Source organism: Mus caroli, chromosome 11, assembly GCF_900094665.2.
Source record: "Mus caroli chromosome 11, CAROLI_EIJ_v1.1, whole genome shotgun sequence".
Lineage (NCBI taxonomy): Eukaryota > Metazoa > Chordata > Mammalia > Rodentia > Muridae > Mus > Mus caroli.
The window spans coordinates 96,746,624-96,771,609 of NC_034580.1; the positions used below are offsets into that span (position 1 = coordinate 96,746,624).

The following is a 24,986-nucleotide window of genomic DNA, read 5'->3' on the forward strand; positions in this document are numbered from 1 at the left end:
CTCTTCTGCTTCACTCTGGACACTGACTCCCACTGCTCAGGAGACATGCAGCAGGAGGCTTGTGAGCACAGTCTAGACGCTGTCTTCTGAGGGCACATCCTTCGCCACTCATGTCTGGAGGCACCCTGACTTGTTACAGACAGGATGCCTGACTGAGACACTCACTCCAGAGCATATGAGTGCAGATACTATAAGGTTCCTGATGGACATGGGAGATGATGCCCTGTCCCCTCCTCCAGCTCAGTTTGCCCAGCTGGGACAGCTGAACCCCCAGGAGCGCATGAGCAGGGAGACGGCCCTCCAGCAGAAGCAAGTGTCCCTGGAGACCTGGCTGCAGCGAGAGGCACAGACACTGCAGCAGTACCGAGTGGTTAGTGCGCACCCTGTGACCCTCTGCCCCGGAGGGAGCTCTGTCACCTGAGATTCAGGGCACCAGGTGGGGGACAGAGCCTGGATGGGAGCAGGGCCCCTCTCTCCTGAGGTGGAGCGGGTGTGAGGGGGCTAGGCCCTGGGTTCTAGGCCAGGCACTGAGGGATGCTCGCCGGGAGCCAGAGAGCCGCTGTTCCCTCGCACAGGAGCTGGCTGAGAAGCACCAGAAGACCCTGCAGCTGCTGCGGAAGCAGCAGACCATCATCCTGGACGACGAGCTGATCCAGTGGAAGCGGAGACAGCAGCTGGCCGGGAACGGGGGTCCCCCCGAGGGCAGCCTGGACGTGCTGCAGTCCTGGTGAGGGTGAGAGGTGGGCAGGGTGGGCAGCTTGGGTGAGGATGCCAGCTGCCTCTTCTGTCCCTGCCTTGGCGTGAGCAGCAGATGCCCACTGTCTGTGACAGCGCTCACTTTAGCAGTGTCTTGGCTCCTGATGGGACTCGGCTCCTCAGACCTGTGCCACCTCCCACAAGGGACAGTGATGCCTTGGGAAGGGCAGGGCTACTCTTGAGCTGGTTGGTTCCAAGTTGGGGCCACCCTGACTGTCCTTTGCTTTTGGAAAGTGGGTCTCTGCTCTGTGCCCGTGCAGGATAGCGGTGGCCAAGGCCAGCACCTTTCTGGGGTGGGGGCCGGGGGGGTGCTTTGGTGGGAAGGAGGAAGAGTAGCATGCATCTTCCTCCCCTGGCCTGGGCTGGAACAGCAGCCACCGTCCCCTGAAGGCCCCGGGCTCCTTGCAGGTGTGAGAAGCTGGCCGAGATCATCTGGCAGAATCGTCAGCAGATCCGCAGGGCTGAGCACCTGTGCCAGCAGCTGCCCATCCCAGGCCCTGTGGAGGAGATGCTGGCTGAGGTCAACGCCACCATCACGGACATCATCTCAGCCCTGGTCACCAGGTGATGGCTGCCTCCTGGCCATGCTCAGAGGGTCATGGCAGTTCCTGGGATGGGCACATTGAGGCCTTGGAGCTGTCCAAACCCAGAGCTCTGCCCCCTGCCCCACCCCATCCTACTCCGATGCCCCTCCCCTGCCCACTGTGGCTCCATAGCTCTGCTGCTGTGGCTGTCCTGGCCCAGTGTGTGTTGGGGACACTGCGGGAAGCACCATAGCCTCCAGCCCCCTGTCTTCAACCACCATGTCCTCCCCTGGAACAAGGGCAGGCGCCCTCCTCCTCTGCCTGTCTCCCTTCTCCCATTAGGTCCCACAGGAAGCCCCTCCCTCCTAGCTGGCCTCCCAGCTCTCTTCCCTGAGCCAGCATGTGGCAACTGTCTGGTCCCTTGTGTCCCCCGCAGCACATTCATCATCGAGAAGCAGCCTCCTCAGGTCCTGAAGACCCAGACCAAGTTTGCGGCCACCGTGCGCCTGCTGGTGGGGGGGAAGCTGAATGTGCATATGAACCCCCCGCAGGTGAAGGCGACCATCATCAGCGAGCAGCAGGCCAAGTCCCTGCTCAAGAATGAGAACACCCGCAAGTGAGTGTGCCTGTCCCATGCTACGGGTGCTGTGTGGGGTCTATACGTGGGCATAGCCCAGGCTTCAGCCCTTCCAGACGTTCATGTGTTCCTGTTCTCCATAACACACCCTTTGCTTTCCCAGCCTTGCCTGTGTGACACCTAGTGGGGCAGCCAGTGCTGATATGTACTGCCACTGCCATGTGGTCCTATCATGTGTGCTGAGCAGTGGGCACACAACCGGGATCAAAAGAGAACTTGCCTGTTTCCTAACTGGATCAGTGACCTTAGAGCACTCTTAATTCAGTGAACCATGAAGGCTGGCACAGCTGAATGACAGGCAGGTGCCCACACTTATGGTGCCTCATGCAGCTGGTGCTAAGAACTGACATTTAGAGCCAGGAGTGGGTGTCTATGCCCAGTTCTAGGGTGGCAGAGGCAGGAGGATCAAGAGTTCAAAGCCATCCTCGACTCCGTAGTCGATTTGAAGCCCACTTGAACAACAAAGAAACTCTGTCCAACAAAACAAAATAAAACAACCCCCCCCCCCAAAACCCACAACAAGCAAACTCAGCTGGGAATGGTGGTGTCTACATTGATGCCAGTGCTTGGGAAGCAGAGGCAGGTGGCTGTCTATGAGTTCAAGGCCAGGCTGATCTAGAGAGTTTTGGGCCACACAGTGAGACCCATAGTAAGACTCTGCCTTACAAAGTAAAGTTCCTGAAGAGTCACAGTCAGGCCATGGTTGGATGTGGAATGGGTAGTGAATGAAGATCAGGGATCAGGGCTTGGGGAGAGAGGAGTCTGTTTGTTTTCAGGCAGACACAGCGTGTTGAGCTGTAAGAGTGTAGAGAGGCATATGAGAATGGAGAAACGGGTCAGGACAAGCTATCCATATAGTGATTGAATGAATGAATGAGTGAGTGAGTGAATGAATGAATGCACAAACGACTAAGGCTTTTATCCTGGAGGCTTGTTCATCTTTGATGGTCCCATTAGCAGCATGTCTCCCAGGCCCAGGGATGTCAGTTAGTGATGTCCATTGTGCACAAGGCCCTTCCTGCGGTTAGACCTTGGCACCACACTGTGACTCCGAGCTCTTCTCTCTTGGCAGTGAGTGCAGCGGCGAGATCCTGAACAACTGTTGCGTCATGGAATACCACCAGGCCACTGGCACGCTCAGCGCCCACTTCAGAAACATGGTGAGGAACGGTCTGCCGTGGAGGGAAGGTCTGCCCAGGATTGGGGCTTGGTGGCCATTTTATCCCTGGTTTTGTAGTCACTGAAAAGAATCAAGCGCGCCGACAGGCGTGGTGCAGAGTCGGTGACAGAGGAGAAGTTCACAGTCCTGTTTGAGTCTCAGTTCAGCGTTGGCAGCAACGAGCTGGTGTTCCAGGTGAAGGTGAGGGTCCAGCTACTCCACCCATGAGGGCCATCCAGCTAAGTAAAGGGACCTGCCCAAGGTGACCTAGCGCCTGTGGGAAAGCTGCAGGTTGAGGTAGGTGTGACAGTGTGATCCATCTTATCTGTAACCTGTAATTCCCCAGAGTTAGGAGCCAAGCAGGAGGACCACAAGGTTTCAGGGCAGGACTAGGCTCCATAGTAAGATCCTGACCAGCCTAAGCTACCAAGGAAAACCATGTCTCAAAAAGCAAAACAAAACAACAACAACAACAACAAAAAACCACCACCACCACCAACAACAACAAAATGGGCTGGAGAGATGGCTCAGAGGTTAAGAGCACTGGCTGCTCTTCCACAGATCCTGAGTTCAATTCCCAGCCACCACATGGTGACTCAAAACCATCTATAATGGGATCTGATGCCCTCTTCTTGCATTCAGATGTACATGCAGACAGAGAACTCATATACATAAAAATAAATAAATCTTTTTTTTAAGCAATCAAAAATTGACTTAAAAAACAAAAACAAACCAACAAACAAAAACAGGGGCTGGAGGGCAGGAGAGATGGCTCAGTAGTTAAGAACACTGGCTGCCCTTCCAGAGGACCTGGATTCAATTCCTAGTGCCCACATAACAGCTTACAACCATCTGTAACTCTGGTTCCTGGGGATTCAATACCCTCTTCTGGCCTCTATGAGCACTGCATGAACGTGGGGTATAAACGTGAGGATAAAACACCCATATACATAAAATAAAAATAAATAAATCTTTAAAACAAAAAAAGAGCTGGAGAGCTGTTTCAGCAGCACCTAAGAGCATTTGCTGTTCTTGCAGAGGACCCAGGTTCTGTTCTCAGATCCTACACTGGATGGCTCACACCCACCTATAACTCCAGTTGCAGGGGATTCGACGGCCTCTCTGGCCTCCACAGTCACCTCTCTGGATGTGGTCTGCATACAGGCATTTGGGCACATGCATGCACATGAGAAATCTTTAAAAACAAAAATGTGGTATTTGCAAGCTGGCCTAGCTCCTGCTCTATGGTCCTGAGAACTTGAATTTGATCCCTAGAGTGTACAGTAGACGGTGAAGATAGACTCCTGAAAGAATTGTCCTTTGATGCCCCCAAGCATGCTAGAGCAATATGCTCTCTCGCTCTCTCTCTCTCTCTCTCTCTCTCTCTCTCTCTCTCTCTCTCTCTCTCACACACACACACACACACTTATAATAATAAAAAATAAAATACAATCTAGAAAGCAGGTTAGGGAATCTACCTCCGTTGGTAGAGTGTCTGCTTAGTAAGCTGGAAACCCTAGTTTTGTTCCTCAGCACCATAAAACAAAACAAAACAAAACAAAACAAAACAAAACAAAACAAAACAAAACAAAACAAAACAAAACAAAACCGAACCCAGGAATAGTGGTGTGTGATTGTAACCCCAGAGATATAGGTCAGAGGAGCAGAATTTCACGGTCATCCTTACATAGGGAATTCACAACCAGCCTGGGATACATGAGACCCTGTTTACAAAACAACACAATAACAAAAAAACCCACATAAAATATAAAATATCAAAGCCAGGCAGTAGTGGTGCACATCTTTGATCTCAGAGGCAGAGGCAGGTGGATTTCTGAGTTTGAGGCCAGCCTGCTCTACAGAGTGAGTTTCACGACTGCCAGGGCTACACAGAGAAACCCTGTCTTGAAAAACAAGGAAAAACAAATGATAGAGCTCTGAGTGCTCTTGCCTCAGCCCAGTTACCCTGTAATGCCCCGTGTACCTCTGTAGATTTGCAGCTGGGTTCAGCAATTACTTGGGCAATAGGCTAAGAAGAAATATACCCTCGGGGCTCTGTAGTTTTGCTTTAGAGCAAAGCTGTGCTATATAGCCTAGCCAGCCTTGACTCCACAGCCCTGCCTCCATCTTCCTGACACTGGGACACCAAGCATAAGCCAACAAGCCTCGCACATGCTGCCTGGGCTTTGCTCATGTTTAGAATGGTTGGGAAGGGCCTGTGGCTGAATGGTGGGTTTGTGATAAGGGTCAGGGGTCTCGATTCTCCTGCACAGGGCATACTGTGTTGAAAACCTTCAACCCTTACTCTCTGACCTCCATAGACCCTGTCCCTCCCTGTGGTTGTTATCGTCCATGGCAGCCAGGACCACAATGCTACTGCCACCGTGCTGTGGGACAATGCCTTTGCTGAGCCGGTGAGTTCTTCTGGGTTCACTCCCTTGGCCTGCAAGCCCTACAACTGTCCTCAGGTTAGGCCCCAGAGCTGAGCCAGACAGTGAGGCTGGCAGGGTGAGGCGAGTGCCTGTCCCATTGGCTGGCAGGTCCTAAGGGCCTAGCAAGGTTTCAAGCATATCTCAGGTGTGTGTGTGTGTGTGTGTGTGTGTGTGTGTGTGTGTATACGCATTTCCAGCTCCCTCAGTCTTCCCTTTCTTATCTTTTTTTTTTCCTCTCCCTCTCAGGGCAGAGTGCCATTTGCCGTGCCTGACAAGGTGCTGTGGCCGCAGCTGTGTGAAGCGCTCAACATGAAATTCAAGGCTGAAGTACAGAGCAACCGGGGCTTGACCAAGGAGAACCTCGTGTTCCTGGCACAGAAACTGTTCAACATCAGCAGCAACCACCTCGAGGACTACAACAGCATGTCCGTGTCCTGGTCCCAGTTCAACCGGGTGAGAGGCTGGCCACCAGAGCTAGCTATCTGCCAGAGAGCACCAGGGTCCTGTCAGACTTTTTCTTCTCTTGAAGTCAGGCTACTGCCATCTTGAGGCTAGCAGCCCATCCTCCACTCCCAACCACACTCCCCATAATCAGGAGGGGTTGACACTTAGACCACAGAAATGCAAACAGGGACCATGAGGCATCAAGTTCAGCCATGTGACCCGAAGCAGGATGATAAGGGGAGCCCTGAGCTGAGATCCACTCACGAGCCTGCCATTACTTTTGAGGCCTTTGGTGCCTCCCTTTCTCCATCTATCCATGAAATGACCTCGGTGGATCTGGCCAGCCCAGACAACTCTTCTTAGCTTCTGCCCCACTCACAGGATAGCCCCATGTGTAAAAACTTAAAGACTTAAGTGTGTGTGTGGGGGGGGGGTAGGGGGACGCGGGGGGGGGTCAGTTCATGCTCTGCTGAGCAGTTGGGAGCAGGCGTGGTGGGAGCTGCTGTGACATGGGGTTTCCTGGCGCTCACAGGAGAACTTGCCCGGCTGGAACTACACTTTCTGGCAGTGGTTCGACGGGGTGATGGAGGTGCTGAAGAAACATCATAAGCCCCATTGGAATGATGGGTAAGAATCAGGACCCCGGGGGCCTGCTGCGGGTGGAAGGTTCTGTGAATGGTGCCTGCCTACCCAACAATGACGTCCCATGTACCACCCGCCCAGGGCTATCCTGGGTTTCGTGAACAAGCAACAGGCCCACGACCTGCTCATCAACAAGCCGGACGGGACCTTCCTGCTGCGCTTCAGCGACTCGGAAATCGGGGGCATCACCATTGCTTGGAAGTTTGACTCTCGTGAGTTCCCATCTTGCCCACACTCTAACCCCTTGAAGTTCTTGTCTTCCATCTCTTTACTCCCGTATCCATCAGCACCCCTGTCCTTAGCCGGCTCCCACTTCCAGTAGAGGCAGGAAATGAGCTCAAAGTATGGGAGGCTAGGGAAGGGAAATGGCTCCACATGACTTTTGGTCTCCAAGAACCAAAAACCACTGACTTCAGAGACAGCAGACACCTGGTGAGACCCTCAAGTTTCATGCCGTCCTCACCCCTTCCACGCTGTTTGATGAGTAGAATGTTCCAGCATGAGCTTCCTTGAGTGAGGAAGGAGGAAGGCTAGGGTTGCAGTGCATGCTGAGAAAGGCTCTGAATTTTTTTTAAGCAGTTTTTCCTAAAATCCCATGATCCTCTGGGACGGGGCGCTTTTGGAACAAATTGCTCCTTTTGCAGCGGACCGAAACCTCTGGAATCTAAAGCCATTCACCACGCGGGATTTCTCCATTCGGTCCCTGGCCGACCGGCTGGGGGACCTGAGCTACCTTAACTATGTGTTCCCAGACCGACCCAAGGACGAGGTCTTTGCCAAGTATTACACTCCTGTACTTGGTGAGTCCTGCTTCCAGGAGGGCTGGCCGGGCCGTCTCCTTTATGAGCTTTGGGTCTCAGCATGGAGGATTTCAGGGCACACCTGAGGAGAGAGAAAGGGAAACCTGCCCCAGCTTGCTTCTCTCTTGAACAGAAAGCTCCTCTCAATTCTACACCCACCAAGGAAGAGGCGAGAGCCAAGGGAGGAGCTGGGGCCACGCCCATGAAGAGTTACTTTTCAGCCCCTCTAACCCGCAGCTCTCAGCACTTTTGTGCCCCCCACAACCCTCCCCAAGTTAAATTATCTTCCCGGTCCATTGGTGGGGTTTGTATTTTGCTGAAGCTGTTTCCTTGGCAGGCATGCAAATGGTCAGGAAAGAAACCAGGAGAGAGGATAGGATTGAAGCCAGGGATCTCAGTGGCCCCTCACGCTGGATCCATTAGCAGGGGTTTATCAGAAGTCCTAGGGAAATTGCATTCCTCAGAAAGCTCCAGGCAGCGTGGGCAGGAGGCTGAGGGCAAGTTGTGCTCATTGCGCTTCCCTCCTACCCCCACCCCTGCCCGGCAGCGAAAGCAGTTGACGGATACGTGAAGCCACAGATCAAGCAAGTGGTCCCTGAGTAAGTGTCCAGAGCCAGCTCTGGGGCTCCCGATACCTCTCTGTCCTCTTCTTCCTCCAATACTGGGAAATGTGACTTAAGCCCTTGAGAAGGAAAGATTCAACTGTCCTGGGATAGCACCCAGGACCTCGTGCCTGCAACTTGAGTCCCAGAGCCCAATGGGGACACTTTGATCAAATGACACGAAGATGCTAGAAGCCCCCACCCCCACCCGCCATCTGTACCACTGGTCTCTCTGGACCCTGAGGCCGAGGTCTGCTTCTTTTTTGCAGGTTTGTCAATGCATCCACAGATGCTGGAGCCAGCGCCACCTATATGGACCAGGCTCCTTCCCCAGTCGTGTGCCCTCAACCTCACTACAATATGTACCCACCCAAGTAGGTCATGGTTTTACAGGGGTTCATGGGGAGAAACTGGGGCTGGGCCTCAGGCTAGATTCTTGAGGTACAAAAGCATCCAGAGGTCCCCTGAATTTGACTCTACCCAGGCCCGGGCTGTAGCTCTGCCCAAGGTATAGGAAGGTGAAGTCAGTCGCGCAGAGCATTTTGGAACTAGACAACAAGAGTCCTGTCCTCTTTCTGATACAGTTTATATGATCCTGAGAAAATTTTCTTAGGTGCACGTAGAGGCAACAGGTGTTCCTCCCCACCTCCCCTGGGGTGCGAGTGAGGAATTGGGATTAGGATCAAATGGAATCGTGATGCGGAACCTTTACATGTAAGGTTGTCAGAAGGGTGTAAGACACTGCTGCTGCTGCTGCTTCTGTTGGCATGGATACAAGGAAGGAGTGGGAGAGTTGGTCCTTTCTAAGCGATAGTAGGATACCTGGGATTAGGGAGGTAGCACACTGCAGTTGGACAGCACGTGGCAATCACAAAGACTTACATTCTTTTTTAAAAGTTTTAAGTTGTGTGTGTGTGTGTGTGTGTGTGTGTGTGTGTGAGAGAGAGAGAGAGAGAGAGAGAGAGAGCTTGCATGAATCAGTTCTCCGCTCCCACTATGTGGGTTCTAGGACTGAACTCAAGTCACCAGGATTGATTTGTTGGCAAGCATCATTGAGCCGTATCTCCAGCCTCTATATTATCATTTATGTATATGGTATAGATCTATGTGTCCATGTAGCTCTGTACAAGCATGCACACGTGCGGAGGCCAGGGGTCAATGCCAGACATATTTCTCAATCACTTTCCACCTTATTTTCTGATTCTGTCTCTCACTGAACCTGAAACCCATTTGCCTAGGCTGGCTGGCCAATGGGTTCCAAAGATCCCCCTGTGTCTGCCTTCCCCACCTCCCTGTGCTGGGGTTACAGACACGCACTGCCACACCCAGATATTTGTGTAGGCACTGCAGATCTTACCTCAAGTCCTCTTGTGTGTGAAGCAGTCCCTTGACTCAGGCACTGCCCAGCCTCCTTTGACAGTTCTTACTATCGATGTGTATTGTATGGAGGGGTGAGCTTCATGATGGTATTCTCAATGCTCCGATTCTTAGGCTCTATGTAGTCCTGGCTGGCCTGGAAATCACCTGTCTCTGCCTTACAAGTGAAAGCTGGGATTAAAAGCCTGCACTACCACACCCAACCAAGGTCCAGATTCTGATTCTAGCTGCAGGTGGCTCCAAACAAGTTTCCTAGTTCCTAATTCTCACCTTAAGATGGTTTGGAGGATTGGTGGTCAGTGTCTGAAAGCCACCACGGGGGGAGGGGGTTTCGTGAAGGATGTGGTAGCATATGTAAGTGAAGAACGTCATAGGTGAGTGGCCAGTCACCTTGTCTTACAAGTGCAGGCAAGGGGGAAATGCCCTGAGATCATGGTATGAAGCAAGAGTGGAATGGAAGTAGATTATCTTCCCCAATCCAGCCTGGTGGGAGCTCCAGGCCAGGCTGCCACGGGTCCTGTCCTCAGGAGACTCCGGTCTTTGTGAGGAACAGCCTGAGGACTCTCTATGGAGGGTTGGAGCCATGAGACCTGCCAGTTTCTCCAACATCCCTCTCTTTGCCAGCCCCGACCCTGTCCTTGACCAAGATGGCGAGTTTGACCTGGATGAGAGCATGGATGTCGCCAGGCATGTGGAAGAACTTTTACGCCGGCCCATGGACAGTCTCGACGCCCGCCTCTCCCCACCCGCTGGTCTCTTCACCTCGGCTAGAAGCTCCCTGTCCTGAACGCCGGACTCCATGCTTCTCTTGGAAAACCACCTTCAGTGTGAGGAGCCCACGTCAGTTGTAGTATCTCTGTTCATACCAACAATGGCTTTGCACATTTCACAGGGCTACCTTGCCCACAGTTCCTGGTCTGTGGCTAAAGCGGTGGTGACCTTTTTGTTCAGACCTCAAGGGCCCCGGGGGCCTCTCATGTAAGAGCTGAACCTATCATTGCTGACAAACCTATTTCTCTGGTGTCCTTTATCTGTCCAATGGCCATTTCAGTGAAATTCTAGAAAAGGCAGGGCAACTAAGTTGGAGTTTTACTCCTGAGCTAGAAGCTTCGCCCAGACCGGTGTGCACAGGTGGAAGATTGGGGTTCATCTTAGTAACCCTTTATACTTTAGTGTATACGGGATGCGGACTTTGTGCTTGCTCGGTGTGCTTAAGCTGTTCCCTTCAACACAGCAGAGAGCTGCCACAGCCGAATGCCAGTTCTCGCGCCAGGGTGGATGGACGTGGGATTCAAGTCTAATGGCCTTGTCCATGTTCCCACCATCCCTTTTCTCCATTTGATATCCTCACCCTTCCAGATGGATTCATCCTTTTTTTTTTTTTTTTTTTGTATGTTTTTGCTTTGCTTTTATGAGACAAGGTCTCTCCATATATCCCAGGCTACCCATGAATGATCCTCCTGCCTGTTTCTGGAGTGCTAGGATTACAGGCATGCATGACCATACGTGGCCTCATCCTTTCTTCCTTCCTGTTTGCAACCTTGCTTATTATATCAGAAAGGAGGGGAATACTGGGTGTCTGGGAGGAGGAAACCTGGGGCGAAAAACTTGTAGCACACAAAACCTGTACACACCGTCTGAGGAAGGGGGTGGGGAGCGCTCAGTCTGCTCCACTCTGCTGGGCAGCAAGACCTGGAACAGGCCCTGCACTATCGCACCATGGGTTGTGGTCTCAGAAATCGCTTCAGCAGCTCTTCCCTGGAGGCTGTGACAGAGCAGCCAGGAGGAGCCGACTAGGAGTCCTGGCTTCCAATCTCTCTGAAGGAAGCAGAGGGATGCTTTTTATATTTTGTACATAGAACTCAACATTTATGTAAACAGTGTTTTTGAATAAAGTTTTTGTTGGTTTGGTTTTTGCAAATCTACCAGTCTGCCTCCTGGTTTTCTGGGCTGTGTGATGGATGGGCTTCTCACTAAAGTTGAAGTTGTTTTGTTCCCAACTTTAGCTTGGAGTTACCTCTGCTCCCTCTGCTGTGGTCTTAAGGGTGCTGCTGCCTTAAAGCAGTGTCAGAAAGCTAAACAATGCACTCTCTCTCTCTCTCTCTCTCTCTCTCTCTCTCTCTCTGTGTGTGTGTGTGTGTTGGGGGGGCTACATGCCCAGGAAAGCAGGGGTCTAAGTGCTTGAGGAAAGAAGGTGCAAGAATGAAAGCAAAGCTATAGTCCAGGCTACCCCTCCCCAGCAGCCCCCTAAGCAATCACAGGGGCCAGTGCCAGAGTGCCTGCCAACCTTCCTGTGGCCAAGGGCATTAGAGAGCCTGGACAATAGCCCTTCATCCCCTGGCCTCTTCCCAGAGCCTAGCAGGTGATACCAGCCAACTGCTGCCATAGACTGAGAAAGCAAAGGAAGCTGGTCAGGACAGAGAGAGGCCTGACTTGCCCTAGCTGGACCTCTGGCACCCAGGTACAATTAGTCCAGGACTCAGGGTTGGAGCCTGAGTAAGAGCACACTCCTGGGCTTGAGAGATGGCTCAGAGGGTAAGAGCACTGACTGCTCTTCCAAGGTCATGAGTTCAAATCTCAGTAACCACATGGTGGCTCACAACCACCCGTAACGAGATCTGACACCCTCTTCTGGCACATCTGAGGACAGCTACAGTGTACTTGTGTATAGTAATAATTCTTTGGGCCAGAGCCAGCCAAGGTCCTCAAATTCAACTCCCAACAACCACATGGTGGCTCACAACCATCTGTACAGCTACAGTGTACTCATATACATAAATATTTTTAAAAAGGGGGGGGCACACTACTGAGGGTTGAGGGTTGGGGCACGAGGAACTGTAAGACAGGTTACCTCAGAGTTCCAATCATGTTTGGGGACAGGAGCTCAGTTCACAGCCTATCCCAGGCAGGGTAGCTGGGGATTGGAAGCAGGGTCTGCCCCTGCCTCAACCATGCTAAGAACACTGATCTCTGCTTCCATCTCTGCAGAGGAGGCGCTGGTATCTCTCACTGAGGCACCCAGTGCTGGGCTGGGCTCCAAGGTACTGAGCAGGGAGTGGAGTAGGTGGGAGGTGCTGTGAGCAGGCGCCTTGTCTGTGGCCTTTTCCTCAATTATCATTGCTGACTGCCCAGGGGCCCTGTAGCCACCAGCCAGAGAAGTGGCTGCAAGTTGTCCTCACTGGTGGAACTGTAAAGAAGGTGATAATGGGCCAACTGTGGAAGGAGAGGCCTTGGTCTACACCCCAGCCCTCCTGCCCTCCATTAGGGAGCTTATCTGACTCCAGAACAAACACAGCAGCTTTGGGAGGGCAGGGGGAAGAGGCCACTCTGACACTGACCTGCCACTGGACTATGACCTCTGGCTCCTGGGTCACCTCTTCTGGAGGATGGTAGCTGATGTAAGGTGGGGGGCCTGCATCACCCCGGGAATGAGAAGCAAACAGAACTTCAACCGAGCTGGGCTGCTCTATCCCCTCTTGATTCTCATGTGCTCCTAGCCCGGCTCTGCCTCTTCCAAGCACAACCTAGGCAAAGGTGGTCCCGCCAGCCAGCCATCCCCCACTGCCAGACAGTTCCTATATAATCTTTATTTCTGGAAGTTAAAGTAGTTACAGCAATATACAAAAACAAACAACAACAAAAAACAACCCACAATAATATAAATTTTTACACTAGAAAGTATACATTGGAATCTGAGTGCAGTGGCCAGAACACAAGCCACTGCACTGAAAGGCTAAGCAGTTTGCAGGCATGGCTGGGTGAGGCTGGGGCCAAGTGGGGCCAAGGAGAGGGGAAGTGGGCATTCCAGGGGCTCACTATGGGTGGTTAACCCAGGCACACAGACTTCCCAGAGCCCCTGAGGTACAACACCGGCCCCAGAGAAGCCCTCACCTTGTTCCTGGGTCCCCAGGATTGAAAGCCATAAAAATACCCAAGCCTTGCCTTCCTAAATACCCTTTCAGTTTATAAGTTCAGCTTATTGTGTAACTAAAGAACGTTGATGGGGGTGGGAGAGCAGTAACTGTCTCGAAGCAGAAGGCTGGGGTGGTCAAGGCAAGCAGTTTGTCTTGGAGACAATGTCCTCACTGCCCTTAATTCAGACACTGGTTAACTGGAAGGAAACAATTCCACAGACACTGATCAGCTGAATGAGGTGGCTTTGAGTCACTGAATCTAGCCATGCCCCTATGTCAGGGAAGGCTTGCCTTGAACACTCAGTGTTCGAGTAAGCTGAGTGACCGAAGCAAGCAAGTGACATGGAGGCCACAGTAGGTGCAGGAACTGTGTTCCACCTCACCTGGGAGCCCCAATGGGGAGCAGACAGTTGCCAGTATCAGGGGAGGCCAAGAATACACCACTCATATGAAGGGCAGACCTGGAGTATCTGTCAGCTTTTGCCCTGTGGTCACAGATACCCCTGGGAACCAAGCGCATAGAATAAGGACCATACTCCCTGAGCTTTGCTGAGGGCCTGTAGTCTGAGGCAGGGTCAAACCTGTAAGGCAATCCCTCTCGACACAAGGTCCTGAGGCAGGGATTCCCAATAGAAGCAGGACAGGGGGCCTTTGGGCATGGGAAGGGGACATACTACCAGCAAGGTCAAGTGGGAAAGGAAGGCAGGTTGACCCTAGGCCCAGTAAGGCACCCACAGGGCAGGCTGACCCTGAAACAGGGTCTGGAGTCTGGGTTGGGGAGGGAGTAGGGTGATGACAAAGGCTTTCCAGTGCCCTTGGCTTACCTCACCCCTCCAACCGACAAGCATACTGGGTAAACAAAACCCAGGGATATCTAGGTTCTCTCTAGCTTTTGTGTTTGAAACAGAGGCCAAGCCACAGCTCTCGGATCTCTTTTACAGATTTGATCTGCGACCATTTCAGGGTTTATATAGATGATCAGCCTGAAGACAGCACCGGAGAGGCTGTTAACTGAGTTTTCTTTGATATGGAAAGGCTATGCCATTTCAGTGTGTTTTGCCCTTTAATTCTTAATTTTTTTTTTTTAATTTAAAGAGGAACCTATGGGCTTAGTCCTAGCTTCTATGTCGATATTAGCAAGGTTGAAAGTGCAGAGCCAGGAGTCCCCAGCCTGGGGTATCAGCTCACAGAGAGGGGCAGCAGGATGCCATGGGCACCAGGAGGCACTTGTCTACCAACCTACCCCGAGCTGCTGAAAAAGGAGGGCAGGCAGGCAGGACAGGAGGCGTTCCCCTTGCTCCCTCCTGCTCTCAGCCCCCATCCCCAGACTCAGAGGTACTCTCCTCTTTACATAAAAGTATATCACCCACACTCACTCATTTCTCTATTTTAAAAAGTGCCCAGATTGCCCAAAGATAGCAGAAGTAGGAAATTAAAAAAAAAAAATCTGGAACCACAAAGTTAGGAGTTTCAGATGATATGGGGTTCGGCTGCTTAGGGGTGGAACACGGGGCAGGTGTCTCAAGTCACATCTCTGCAGCTTCCGGTTTCAGCTCCTCACATGGGGGAGGTAGCACACTCCGAGGTCAGATCCATGTCAAACGTGAGCGACTCTGCAGAGACACACAGAGAGTGTCAGTTCAGCTACCTGACTAAAGCCGACTCGCAAACCCTCATCCCTCTGTAGGAAGACAGGGCTCAGGAACCACCAGTAGCCAGTCTCCTGTTCCCTCAGACATGGACAAGGTCAGAAAGCCAGACCTCCTGCCCCTCACAGGAGGCCTTGCCCTCCCAGAAGAGCACAGTCTCCACCTCAGCCCCCACTCTCTCTTTCAGGGGTCTGAGGCTGCCCTGGGTGTGGTAGCCTTAGCCACACACTGCCACCTGAGACTAGCCTAAATCAAAGGCATCAAAGCCACTCCATTTCAAAGACTCAGTAGAGAGGCCAGACAGGGGAGGACAGCTCCATGACTTCTCAGATGCTGAAGTGCCGCTGGTGCTTACCCAAGCTATCAAAGTCTCTTACTGCTTTTACTGTGGCTACTGGGAAATTGCATGTGTGTGAGGCTCATTTCCACAGCAGAACATGGCCCTAGAGCCATTTTTTTGTTTTGTTTTGTTTTGTTTTTTCAAGACTGGTTTTCTCTGTATAATAGAGCCCCGGCTATCCTGGGCTCACTTTATAGACCAGGCTGGCCTCAAAACTCCCAGGGATCTGTCTGCCTCTGCCTCAGGCGTGGGCCACCACACCCAGCTCTAGAGCAGATTTCTACCGTGTGGATGGCAGGCCCTGGCTCTGTACAGGCAAGCATCAATTGGGCCTGACCCTCCAAACACTCACCAAACTGCCCTCCTGCTGAGGGCTCAGCACCTTCACCGTTATTTCCAAACTGCATCAATGAATCTAAAGTGCGGGGGGACATCGGCAGGTCAATGGTATTGCTGCAGGTCGTTCTGTAGGAAAGGGGGGACGGCAGGAGTGGGAAGGGCCAGGTTGACAAGACACAATGGAGGGGGAAAAAAAAAAGAACAAACACACACACACAAGCCATCAAACTCTGGTCTCCAACAGAAAAAATAAAAACTCAAGCTTTTTAAACACACAAGGTCACTCTGAGCACTAAACAAGCCCAGCAGCTACCAGCCCTTCACAGTAACTCTCACCCCATGTCCTCCCTATTCCTGGGGACAACTGAGGACACTAGGACACTAGAAATAAATGCGAAACTGGGAAGGGCAGCCACTTACGGTGTCACACAGATGAACTTGGTCTTCAGGTACGGGGCAGCACCTGCAGAGAGGAAACCCGGGCTTTAATGGATTGTGACTTGCTTTGAGAACATGCAAGAGGAATCCTCCTGCCTCTCCCAGACAGCGTGAGCCAACCTTACAGAGACTGCCCAGACACCGAATCCCAGCTCTTAGGGCTGTCCTCCCTCATCACATGCTGCTTGACATCCAGTCTTGCAGTTTGAAGTTCTATCTCTTCCATAGAATTTCCTGAGCTGCAAAGACTTCTGCAGAGACACCTGCCCCACCTCTACCCAGGCTATCACCAACTCTTTTTTTTTTTTTTTGGAGACAGGGTTTCTCTGTGTAGCTCTGGCTGTCCTGGAACTCACTCTGTAGACCAGGCTGGGCTCGAACGCAGAAATCCACCTGCCTCTGCCTCCCAAGTGCTGGGATTAAAGGCGTGCGCCACCACTGCCCGGCCTACCGCCAACTCTTGTGCGTCCTTCTCCACCCTGCCTGAGCGACCAACCATCTTTGTGTAGCATTAGGCTTCTCCTGTGACCTGGTCACACTTGTGAATTGACTTCCCTGTTTGATGACCAGCCCAGACACCAACAGGACTAAATGCTTACGTGCTGGAGGCTCCAAAGCCACTTCCAAGCAGGAAAACATACCCCAGCCAGTGGGAGACAAGACACCAGGTCCGAGAACATGTGCAACAGCCAGGAAACCTGGCTAAGGCGCCATCTCTCTCATGTGTGGGACAGAGAGAGAGAGACAGGACTGGCTGTCTTCCATCTCTGCCGTTTATGTTGGAAATGTGAGGACTGAAATGTTAGGCCAAGAAATCTGGAAGCCCTGGGGACACTGGCATGAAGCCCTGGGGGTTCAGTTAACAACACTCACAGCGGGCCTGGGGCCGTGTGGGTAGGCTAAGAAAAGCACAGACAGAACACTGGGGCTTACAAGCATCCAGCAAGACAAACCCCTGGGAGAAGCCATTAGAAAGTGCTCTTAGATGAATATGCAAGCTCATTTGTGGCCAAGAAACAGGTTAACTCAGCACATAACCAAAGGAATTACTGAGGCAACTGTGCTGCCTACAGTTCTAGAAAAGGTCTCTAGAGTGAGAACTGTCACCCTAAAGAGACAGAGGGGATCGGGGAGATGGCTTAGTGCTAAAGTCATCTGTCACCAAGCCTGACGACCTGAGCTCTGTCCCCAGGGACTACATGGTGGAAGGAGAGAGCTGACACCCTCAAGGTCCTCCAACAAGGACCCCACACACACACACACGCATGCATATACAATAAGTTAGAAAGGAGGAGAGAAGACTTTCATTCTCCAGTGGTCAAGAGAGAAATATTCTTTGACCTGACCGGAGGTAGGAGTGCGGGACACAGACTGGAGATGGAAGAGAGAAGGAACATCCTGTTCCTGCCTGGTGAACTTGCTCAAAATCCCTCCAGAGGAGCACAGGGTACAGCCTCCTGACAGACAAGGAAGATCCAGGACGAGGCTCCAGGGGAGGTCTCTACTGTAATACTCCTGTAGCAGGGGCAGAGGACGGAGACATACAGGCTCACCTCCCTAAGGGGATCATCTGAACCCCCTACCCTCCCATCATCGGGCTCCGGAGCCCCAGTGCACTCTCCCTAGGCTCACAGGCAAGCCCGTCAAGCAGTGGGCTCCTTTCTCATGCCCAGGCCTTGCCCCTGAGAAATGTCTCTGGGCAGCCTACACAGGGATGGTGATGGAGGTGGATGCCTGACCAGGGGCCTGGATCTTGAAAGCAAAATTAGTCAAAAGGATCAGTGCTCGGACTTCAAAGTCCTCTGTGAAAAGAACAAAGCCTAGTGTGAGAGGGACTGATAAACAGATCTTCCAACTGAAGGCAAGGTGGAAGCAGAGATAAGGGACAGACAGGAAGTGAGAGCTGAACTCCTCCACAGAATGAAGAGAACTCAACGGCAGAACAAAGGGAAAGGAAAGTAACCGTCAACAAGTGACTCCTCCAAGAATGGCGGGCAGAGCCAGGGGGAGCTGTGCACAGGTGCTATGTGAACAGAAGTGGTTGGTGAAAAACACCAGAGCAAGGAGGCTGGCTCACACAGGGCACCTCAGAGCAAGAAGCCCAGCTCACACAGGGCACCTCAGAGCAAGGAGTCCGGCTCACACAGGGCACCTCAGAGCAAGGAGTCCGGCTCACACAGGGCACCTCAGAGCAAGGAACCTGGCTCACACACAGTACTTCAGAGCAAGTAGGCTGGCTCACACACAGTACTTCAGAGCAAGTAGGCTGGCTCACACAGGGCACCTCAGAGCTCAGCATGTGCAATGATCAACAACAGTCTTAGAAAACCAGACTCCTCACCAGCATGAGGACAGAGGCAGAGTCAATGCAACAAGTTTGAAATGGCTTCAGACCAGACACCTCTGACTCTTTACGCTGGGACAGCCCCAGACACTACAGACTTAACACAACATAATTTCTATTTTTCATATAATTTATACCAGCGGTTCTCAACCTTCTGAATGCTACGACCCTTTAATACAGCTCCGCATGTTCTGGTGACCCCAACCATAACATTATTTTTATTGCTACTTCATAGCTGTAATTTTGCTACAGTTATGAATCATAATGGAAATCTCTGTTTTCCTATAGTCTCAGGCGCCCCGTGAAAGGCTGAGAAATGCTGATTTACAGCCACACGCACTCCCACAGAGTAGATGCATCTTGTTTCTAAATGCCAAGTCCACATTCCCTCCAGTCATCAACTCTGGAACGTCAACACCTCCAGCTTGATGTCAGCTCTGCCCCAGGCTGCCAACAGCCACTGCCCCAGAAAGCCTTTCTTCAGACTCCTGGCACTGCTCACTCAGGACAGCAAAGCATGCTGGACTCAAATCTGTCTCAGGTCTTCTGGAACCCACTGACTGGAGAAACACCAGAGAGACCTGCCTTCATTTCTCTTTCTAGTGTGTTAACATGGCGGGGTGGGAGGGAGGGGGAGATGGAAAGGGAGAAGAGAGGAAGAGGGAGAGATACTATTTTCATCTTCAGACTTCCAAGCTCCCTGATGGCTGATTCTGTCCTCCTCTTGAATACTGAGTTAGTCATCCTGTCAAGGCACCCCATAAACCACTCTTTCCCAAAAGAAGGAATCACCAAGCCCTGCTCCCACAAGATACTCAGTCATGTCCTTGTCTCTCCAAGGATGCGTACTTTCTCACTAGGAAGGAAGACAAAACCATGGAAAGTCAACAACTACCTGGGTCAGCTTCGGGGTGCTCCTGGCTCTCGGGCCTACAGTACTTTCCGAATGCCTCCTCCTTGGGAATGTCAGGGTAGAGGTAGACAAGTGGAGACACCAGGATGTTGGTCGCATCCATGATCTTATAGCCCATGATGATTTCAGCAAATGACATGTTGTTCAGCTGCTGCTTGGTATATGGCTCTACAGACTGGATCTGGGTCTTGCCTGTCATGGACCATGGAAGGAGAGATTATGCCAGTGGAGTGCTGGAGTCAATGCCCTGCCCAGTGACTTGGAACTGAGGCAATATTCTGGCGGGCTTGTAGAGATCCAGCTGGCTCATAGGCAAAAACACCTGCCGCAAATGTATTAACAGGGTAGGCAGGAAAGGGAATAACAGAAGTAAGATTTCAATCACACTTTTCTACACAAATGTTAGCCAAATGAGTGAACAGGACAAACTGGCAGGCCACCCCTTCAGGAGGCACAGGCCCTCTCTGCCCTTCAGGGGGCAGTAGTACCCAGAACATGAAGCAGCCCGGTGCTGCCAGTGGCCAGCAGGTGGAGCAAGTGAGACAGGAGGCAAGCGTTCTTACCACTGATGTCCTTTTCCACCCAAGTGAAAGTGACCCCTCCTTCTTTGCTGCTCTCGCTGAAGCGCAGTAGGAAGGTGCCCGGGGGCTTTGTGCTTAGGATGGCTCGCTCCCGCTCCTTGCTGATGAAACCCATGATGTACCTGCAGCCAAGGACAAGCAGTCACAGGCCTGCTGGGAGCAGGTGACTCGGTTACACCGGGCAGCCTTACTGCAGAGTTTAACCTTACCCTTCATTCCAAAGGGCCAAGATATACTTTTTCACAAGGTCGATGATATTGTCTAGCCAGACCCAGAAGGAGAAGCCCTTGCCAGCCATGTTTTCCTGGAGAAAAGAATGGGAAAGCCGAGTCCACCACCACGCGGCCCAGCCCTTTCCTGCCAGGGCCTTCTTATACCCTCAGGTTCCTCTGTCCTCAGGCAGCTCCTGACAGCAGCTGGAGAAAGGGGTCCTGGGCTTTGAGTATCCGTGCCCCTCACAACCACCTTACGAATGAGCACCCCACACCGACCTCCTAACTGAGGGAGTCAACAGGATCACTTACTTTGCAGAATTTAGCCCATGTGATCTGACACCCTGAGTAGTTCACACCAGGCCCTGGAAGAGAAAAAAACAACCGAATTTCAGCCTTGGCCAAAGCTATGTCTTAAGCAGCATTTACAGAAAGGCCATGCATTTGCTTACATGTACTTACAGGGTGTGTGCCACGGTTGTGGGGGCATGTGTGTGCTCGTGTGCACACACATGCCCCCCCACACCCAAGCCCAACAGCTGTCCCTAGATTAGGCCAGCACAGATGTCCTGTTGGGCCCCTGCTCGTCCTTGCCTTGTGTGGTCTGAGAACTGGCAACACACAGTGACAAAGCTGGCAGCTGGGGTCAGGAGCCTTTTTTTTTTTTTTTTTGGTAGGAGCACAGGTCAAAGTTACTTTCAGTCCAGATATTTTTTTAAAGGAGGAGAAAAAATTTAAAACTCGTGTCTATTGCTTTTTAAAGAAAGAAACATGTTCTTCAAACACACTTAGCAACCTGGTCCTGGCATGGTGCCTTGCCCTAGGCTGACATGGGGACCCCGACTGAATGACCCCCCCCCCCCCAGAGCAGACATGTCTGAAGCTGTCAACCTAGAAGCTTCTCAGCCAGCGTTGTCAGCTGCTCGATGCTCAGCCCCCGCTTGGTGGTGGACGAGAACTGCCAGCTGAGCACCTCGGCCACTTGGTCCCAGGTTCCAATTGGCGGCTTAGTGAAGAAGTTCACGTTCTATTGAAAAGAACACATTTGTTCACTTGGATGAGAGAGTGACACCGACAGCCTGCACCGGGGGCGGAGAAGCAGCAAGGTTCAGGGATTTCAGAGAGGGGTTGGGGGTGGGAAACTCACCTTGGGGTTATTGGTCAGCATATTATACCACAGGATTGATGCCCAAGCATTTGGCATCTGACAGATGTTGGAGATCACCACAACTGGCAAGGAGTGGGTCTGTAGAGTATGGGGACAGACGGTGAATGACTTAGTGGGACAGCTGGGCTCTCACAGCTCCCAACCCTCGTCACCTGCATCTCAATAGGTTAGAATTAAAAATCACACCACGGCCACCCCTCACGGCGAGTGCAGGCTGGAGCAAGAACACCGAGAGGAGAAAGACTAGCCTGCATCAGGACCAGCCTGCATCAGGACCAGCCTGCATCAGCACTGATGTCTGAACATCATCAGTGACTTGTTCAAAGTCAGGCCCTAAAGACTAACACTAGGGCTGGAGAGATGGCTCAGCAGTTATGAGCACTGACTGCTCTTCCAAAGGTCCCGAGTTCAAATCCCAGCAACTACATAGTGGCTCACAACCATCCATAAAAAGATCTGACTCCCTCTTCTGGAGTGTCTGAAGGCAGCCACAGTGTACTCATAATAAATAAATAAGTAAATCTTTAAAAAACAAACAAACACACAACTAACACTAACCCATAACCCAGGCCCTCAGCCCGACTCCAGAGACGGACCTGGAAGGCCACCGCCAAACAACCTGCGTCTTTCCATGAAGCTGAGGTGTTAGACATCAAACCTAAGGATGTCTGCTTTTCCAGGTCTAAACTTAATAAGATCAAGAAAGATGGAAAACAGGGGCTGGAGAGATGGCCTATCAGTTAAGAGCACTGACTATTCTTCCTGAGGTCCTGAGTTCAATTCCCAGAAACTACATGGTGGCTCACAACCATCTGTAATGGAATCTAATTCCCTCTTCTGGTGTGTCTGAAGAGAGTAATGGTGTACTCACATACATAAAATAAATAAATCTTTAAGGAAGGAAACAAGCAAGCAAGCAAGCAGGAAAATAAAATCTAAATGGCGGCTACTAAGACCCACTTGCCCAAACTTCATCAAATCGATTCTAAACAATCACTAATATAGATTTTCATAACAGGTACTCAAGCAAAACTTTACTCTTGGGGACAGGGTGGCTCTCAGGGACGTTTCTGAGATAGATAATGAGAAACAAATCCAGGCTGGGCAGACAGCCACCGTCCCGGCAGGTGTTCTGTCCTGGCCTCCCAGCACACGCACCCCTGCACACCAGCCGCCTGGTTCTGGGAAGGCCTCACCTCTAGGTCAATCTTGAGGCCTTGGTGGTACACCTCCGTCTCGAAGGTGATCAGGTGCAGCTCCTCAGTCACAATCAAGGAGGCCTGCAACAACATAAGGTCTCTCAGAGACACTGGCAGGGATACAACTCTGTCCTCTGTCTTCCACCCAAAGACCCAAGGACATGATCCTCAGCCTGACCTTCATATGCACTGCATAGTGCATAACCATATCTTACAATACACATTCAAGGCACGAAGAATAACAATGCAATGAGCATCCAAGGATAAGCCACCCAGCTTACGTCCTTATTTGAGGGCCAGCAAGATGGCTCAGTGGGCAAGGGCATCTGCCTGCCAACCCGAGCCTCATCCCTGGGACCCACTTGGTGGAATAAGAAACTAGTCCTCCAAGTGGCCCTTGACCTCGACACTCACATCATCATACATGTGCGACCATACACAAACACANGGAAGGAAGGAAGGAAGGAAGGAAGGAAGGAAGGAAGGAAGGAAGGAAGGAAGGAAGGAAGGAAGGAAAGAAGGAAGGAAGGAAGGAAGGAAGGAAGGGAAAGAGGGAGGAAGGAAGGGGGAAGGAGGGAGGTGGAGAGAAGGAAGGAGGAGGGAGGAAGGAGGAGGGTGAAGGAGGGAGGGGGAGAGAAAGAGAAAGGGAAGGAGGAAGGGAGGGGAGGGAGGAAGAAGAAGGGAGGGGAGGGAGGAAGAGAAAAGGAGGGAGGGAGGGAGAAGGAGGAGGGAGAAAGGGAAGGAGGGAGGAGAGGAGGGAGGAAAGGAGGGAGGGAGAAGGGGGAATAGGAAGGAGTAAAGAAGGAAGGCTTCTTAGGCTTCTCCTCTCTCTCCCTCCTTCCTTTTATACGCACTAGGGAGCAAACTCAGGGTCTCATGCATCTAAGCAACTGAACACTGAACTCACCCCAACACTGAGCTACAGCCTAGCCTTATCATCCCACATAAGTTGCCATTATCACTGAGATTCCCCAGGTGAATCCCCCTTCTCTGCACTTTGCTGTGTCTTGGTCTCTGCTGTCTTCCAGCTCCTCCCAACCATGTTCGTGGTTGTTTCTCCAAGAATGTGTACTTCACACAGTGAACTGCACTCTGTGTGTTCCTGCTCCTGAAACCCCCCCCCCCTCGCCTCCACCTTGATGAGGGTCTGTGATCCCGGGCAGGTCCCAGTTCCTCTTTCAGAGCTGTAGTATATTCCACTGCCTACACCACAGCTCATGACCCCAGTGCTGAGGGATCTGAGCTGTGTCAATGACCAATGGCTGTGACTGTGTTATCTGTCCTTAGTTCACCTATGCAAAGCTTTCTTAACTGTTAATTCCTAAGACTGGAACTGCCGGTTTACAGGGTGTGCTCATTTTTATGCCAAGTCACTTTCTAAAGTGACTGTGACAACCTTCAGTGCCACACAGGCAGTCAAACAATGTGGCTCCCTGTGGTCATGAGCTGTGGTGTAGACAGTGGAATACTCTACAGCTCTGAAAGAAGAACTGGGACCTGCACGGGACCACAGACCCTCATCAATTAGTACACAAATTACTGATGAATTCTCAGGAATGAATCTCCAGCTCTTTTACATGTATATGCCGAAGGACAGAATGATCTCAAACTCACAACTCCCCTGTCTCAGCTCCTGAGCACTGTTTGGTTGTTTTTTTTTTTTTTTTTTTAATTTTTTTTTCTGTTTAGCTCTGACTGGCTGACTTGATGTCTTCCTTTTGTCTCACCAAGCACTGAAAAGGGAGCCAGCTGGCAGGTGGTAGCAAGGGACTCTGGGAAGCCCCAGGCAATGTGGAAACTTCTTTTCTACCAGATGGGTGTGGGTAACAGCTTGGCGAGGGACTTCCCACTGCGGAAAGGGAGCCAACTCCCCAACACGCAGGGAAATGTTCCTCGCTAGAAAACTCCACAGCACCCGTGACTTCCGAGCATGTCACCCTGGCTCAGAGCCACCAACTTTTCTAAAGGACAAACATCTGAAGTAGTGGGTTAAAGTTTTAATTCTGGGTTGGAGAGAGAGAGAGAGAAAGAGAGAGAGAGAGAGAGCGCTAGCATTCTCTTTCTTCCTCAAAGAAAGAAAACACTTGCTTTTAGCCTGAACAAAACTTACATCACAATTGGCACGGCCTCCATTCCCACATCTCTGCTCCCTAAGGGTCTGGAAGAAAGGAGGAAGAAGGAAGCAAGTGTCACTTGAGGCTGTGCCAGTCTTTCCCCCCACCTCTGCTACTTGGCCTGTGCCGCCTCCTCTCCCCTCGGACAACCGACCAGGTGCTTGAACTCTGCAGACAGGCTGCCGTTGTTAGACTCCTCCATGTTCATCACTTTTGTGTTCGTGCCCAGAATGTTAAATTTCCGAGACCTGAATCATGGGAGAAAAACCAACACACAGTGAGCGTTGAGTAGCCAGAGGGTAAAGTTGGATGAGAGAGAACAAAAGGAGGCCCAACTTACCCTCTGAGGGCAGCAACATCCCCAGAGTCTCTGTAAAGAACACAGACAAGGGTTAATAAAAG

At 51.6% G+C, this 24,986-nt stretch overlaps 2 protein-coding genes across 7 annotated transcripts in view; one reads left to right on the forward strand and one right to left on the reverse strand.

Annotated features, from left to right (window-relative positions):
- LOC110304461 (signal transducer and activator of transcription 5A) overlaps nucleotides 1-11,298 on the forward strand; it is a 33,853-nt gene extending 22,555 nt beyond the window's left edge. For 2 of the 3 annotated variants that reach the window (XM_021175892.1, XM_021175893.1), the window contains exons 7-20: nucleotides 240-370; nucleotides 576-727; nucleotides 1,165-1,320; nucleotides 1,717-1,896; nucleotides 2,990-3,077; nucleotides 3,155-3,277; nucleotides 5,398-5,490; nucleotides 5,755-5,961; nucleotides 6,485-6,579; nucleotides 6,676-6,806; nucleotides 7,239-7,394; nucleotides 7,942-7,993; nucleotides 8,266-8,370; nucleotides 9,998-11,298. In XM_021175892.1, the coding sequence (XP_021031551.1) occupies nucleotides 240-370; nucleotides 576-727; nucleotides 1,165-1,320; nucleotides 1,717-1,896; nucleotides 2,990-3,077; nucleotides 3,155-3,277; nucleotides 5,398-5,490; nucleotides 5,755-5,961; nucleotides 6,485-6,579; nucleotides 6,676-6,806; nucleotides 7,239-7,394; nucleotides 7,942-7,993; nucleotides 8,266-8,370; nucleotides 9,998-10,160 (1,832 nt within the window). In that variant the 3' untranslated portion in view covers nucleotides 10,161-11,298. The remainder of the gene's footprint in view (nucleotides 1-239; nucleotides 371-575; nucleotides 728-1,164; nucleotides 1,321-1,716; nucleotides 1,897-2,989; nucleotides 3,078-3,154; nucleotides 3,278-5,397; nucleotides 5,491-5,754; nucleotides 5,962-6,484; nucleotides 6,580-6,675; nucleotides 6,807-7,238; nucleotides 7,395-7,941; nucleotides 7,994-8,265; nucleotides 8,371-9,997) is intronic. The other variant, XM_021175894.2, reaches the window with a different exon arrangement.
- Nucleotides 11,299-12,940: 1,642 nt separating this feature from the next.
- Nucleotides 12,941-24,986, reverse strand: part of Stat3 (signal transducer and activator of transcription 3) — a 53,513-nt gene continuing 41,467 nt past the window's right edge. The window contains exons 12-24 of one of the 4 annotated variants that reach the window (XM_021178400.1): nucleotides 24,925-24,954; nucleotides 24,739-24,832; nucleotides 24,581-24,628; nucleotides 22,468-22,551; nucleotides 21,251-21,349; nucleotides 20,995-21,130; nucleotides 20,416-20,468; nucleotides 20,101-20,195; nucleotides 19,874-20,013; nucleotides 19,293-19,502; nucleotides 16,036-16,078; nucleotides 15,629-15,741; nucleotides 12,941-14,900 (exon numbers count right to left, since the gene is read on the reverse strand). In XM_021178400.1, the coding sequence (XP_021034059.1) occupies nucleotides 14,845-14,900; nucleotides 15,629-15,741; nucleotides 16,036-16,078; nucleotides 19,293-19,502; nucleotides 19,874-20,013; nucleotides 20,101-20,195; nucleotides 20,416-20,468; nucleotides 20,995-21,130; nucleotides 21,251-21,349; nucleotides 22,468-22,551; nucleotides 24,581-24,628; nucleotides 24,739-24,832; nucleotides 24,925-24,954 (1,201 nt within the window). In that variant the 3' untranslated portion in view covers nucleotides 12,941-14,844. Of the gene's footprint in view, nucleotides 14,901-15,628; nucleotides 15,742-16,035; nucleotides 16,079-19,289; nucleotides 19,503-19,873; nucleotides 20,014-20,100; nucleotides 20,196-20,415; nucleotides 20,469-20,994; nucleotides 21,131-21,250; nucleotides 21,350-22,467; nucleotides 22,552-24,580; nucleotides 24,629-24,738; nucleotides 24,833-24,924; nucleotides 24,955-24,986 lie in introns of all 4 variants that reach the window. The other 3 variants (XM_021178401.1, XM_021178399.1, XM_021178402.2) reach the window with 3 other exon arrangements.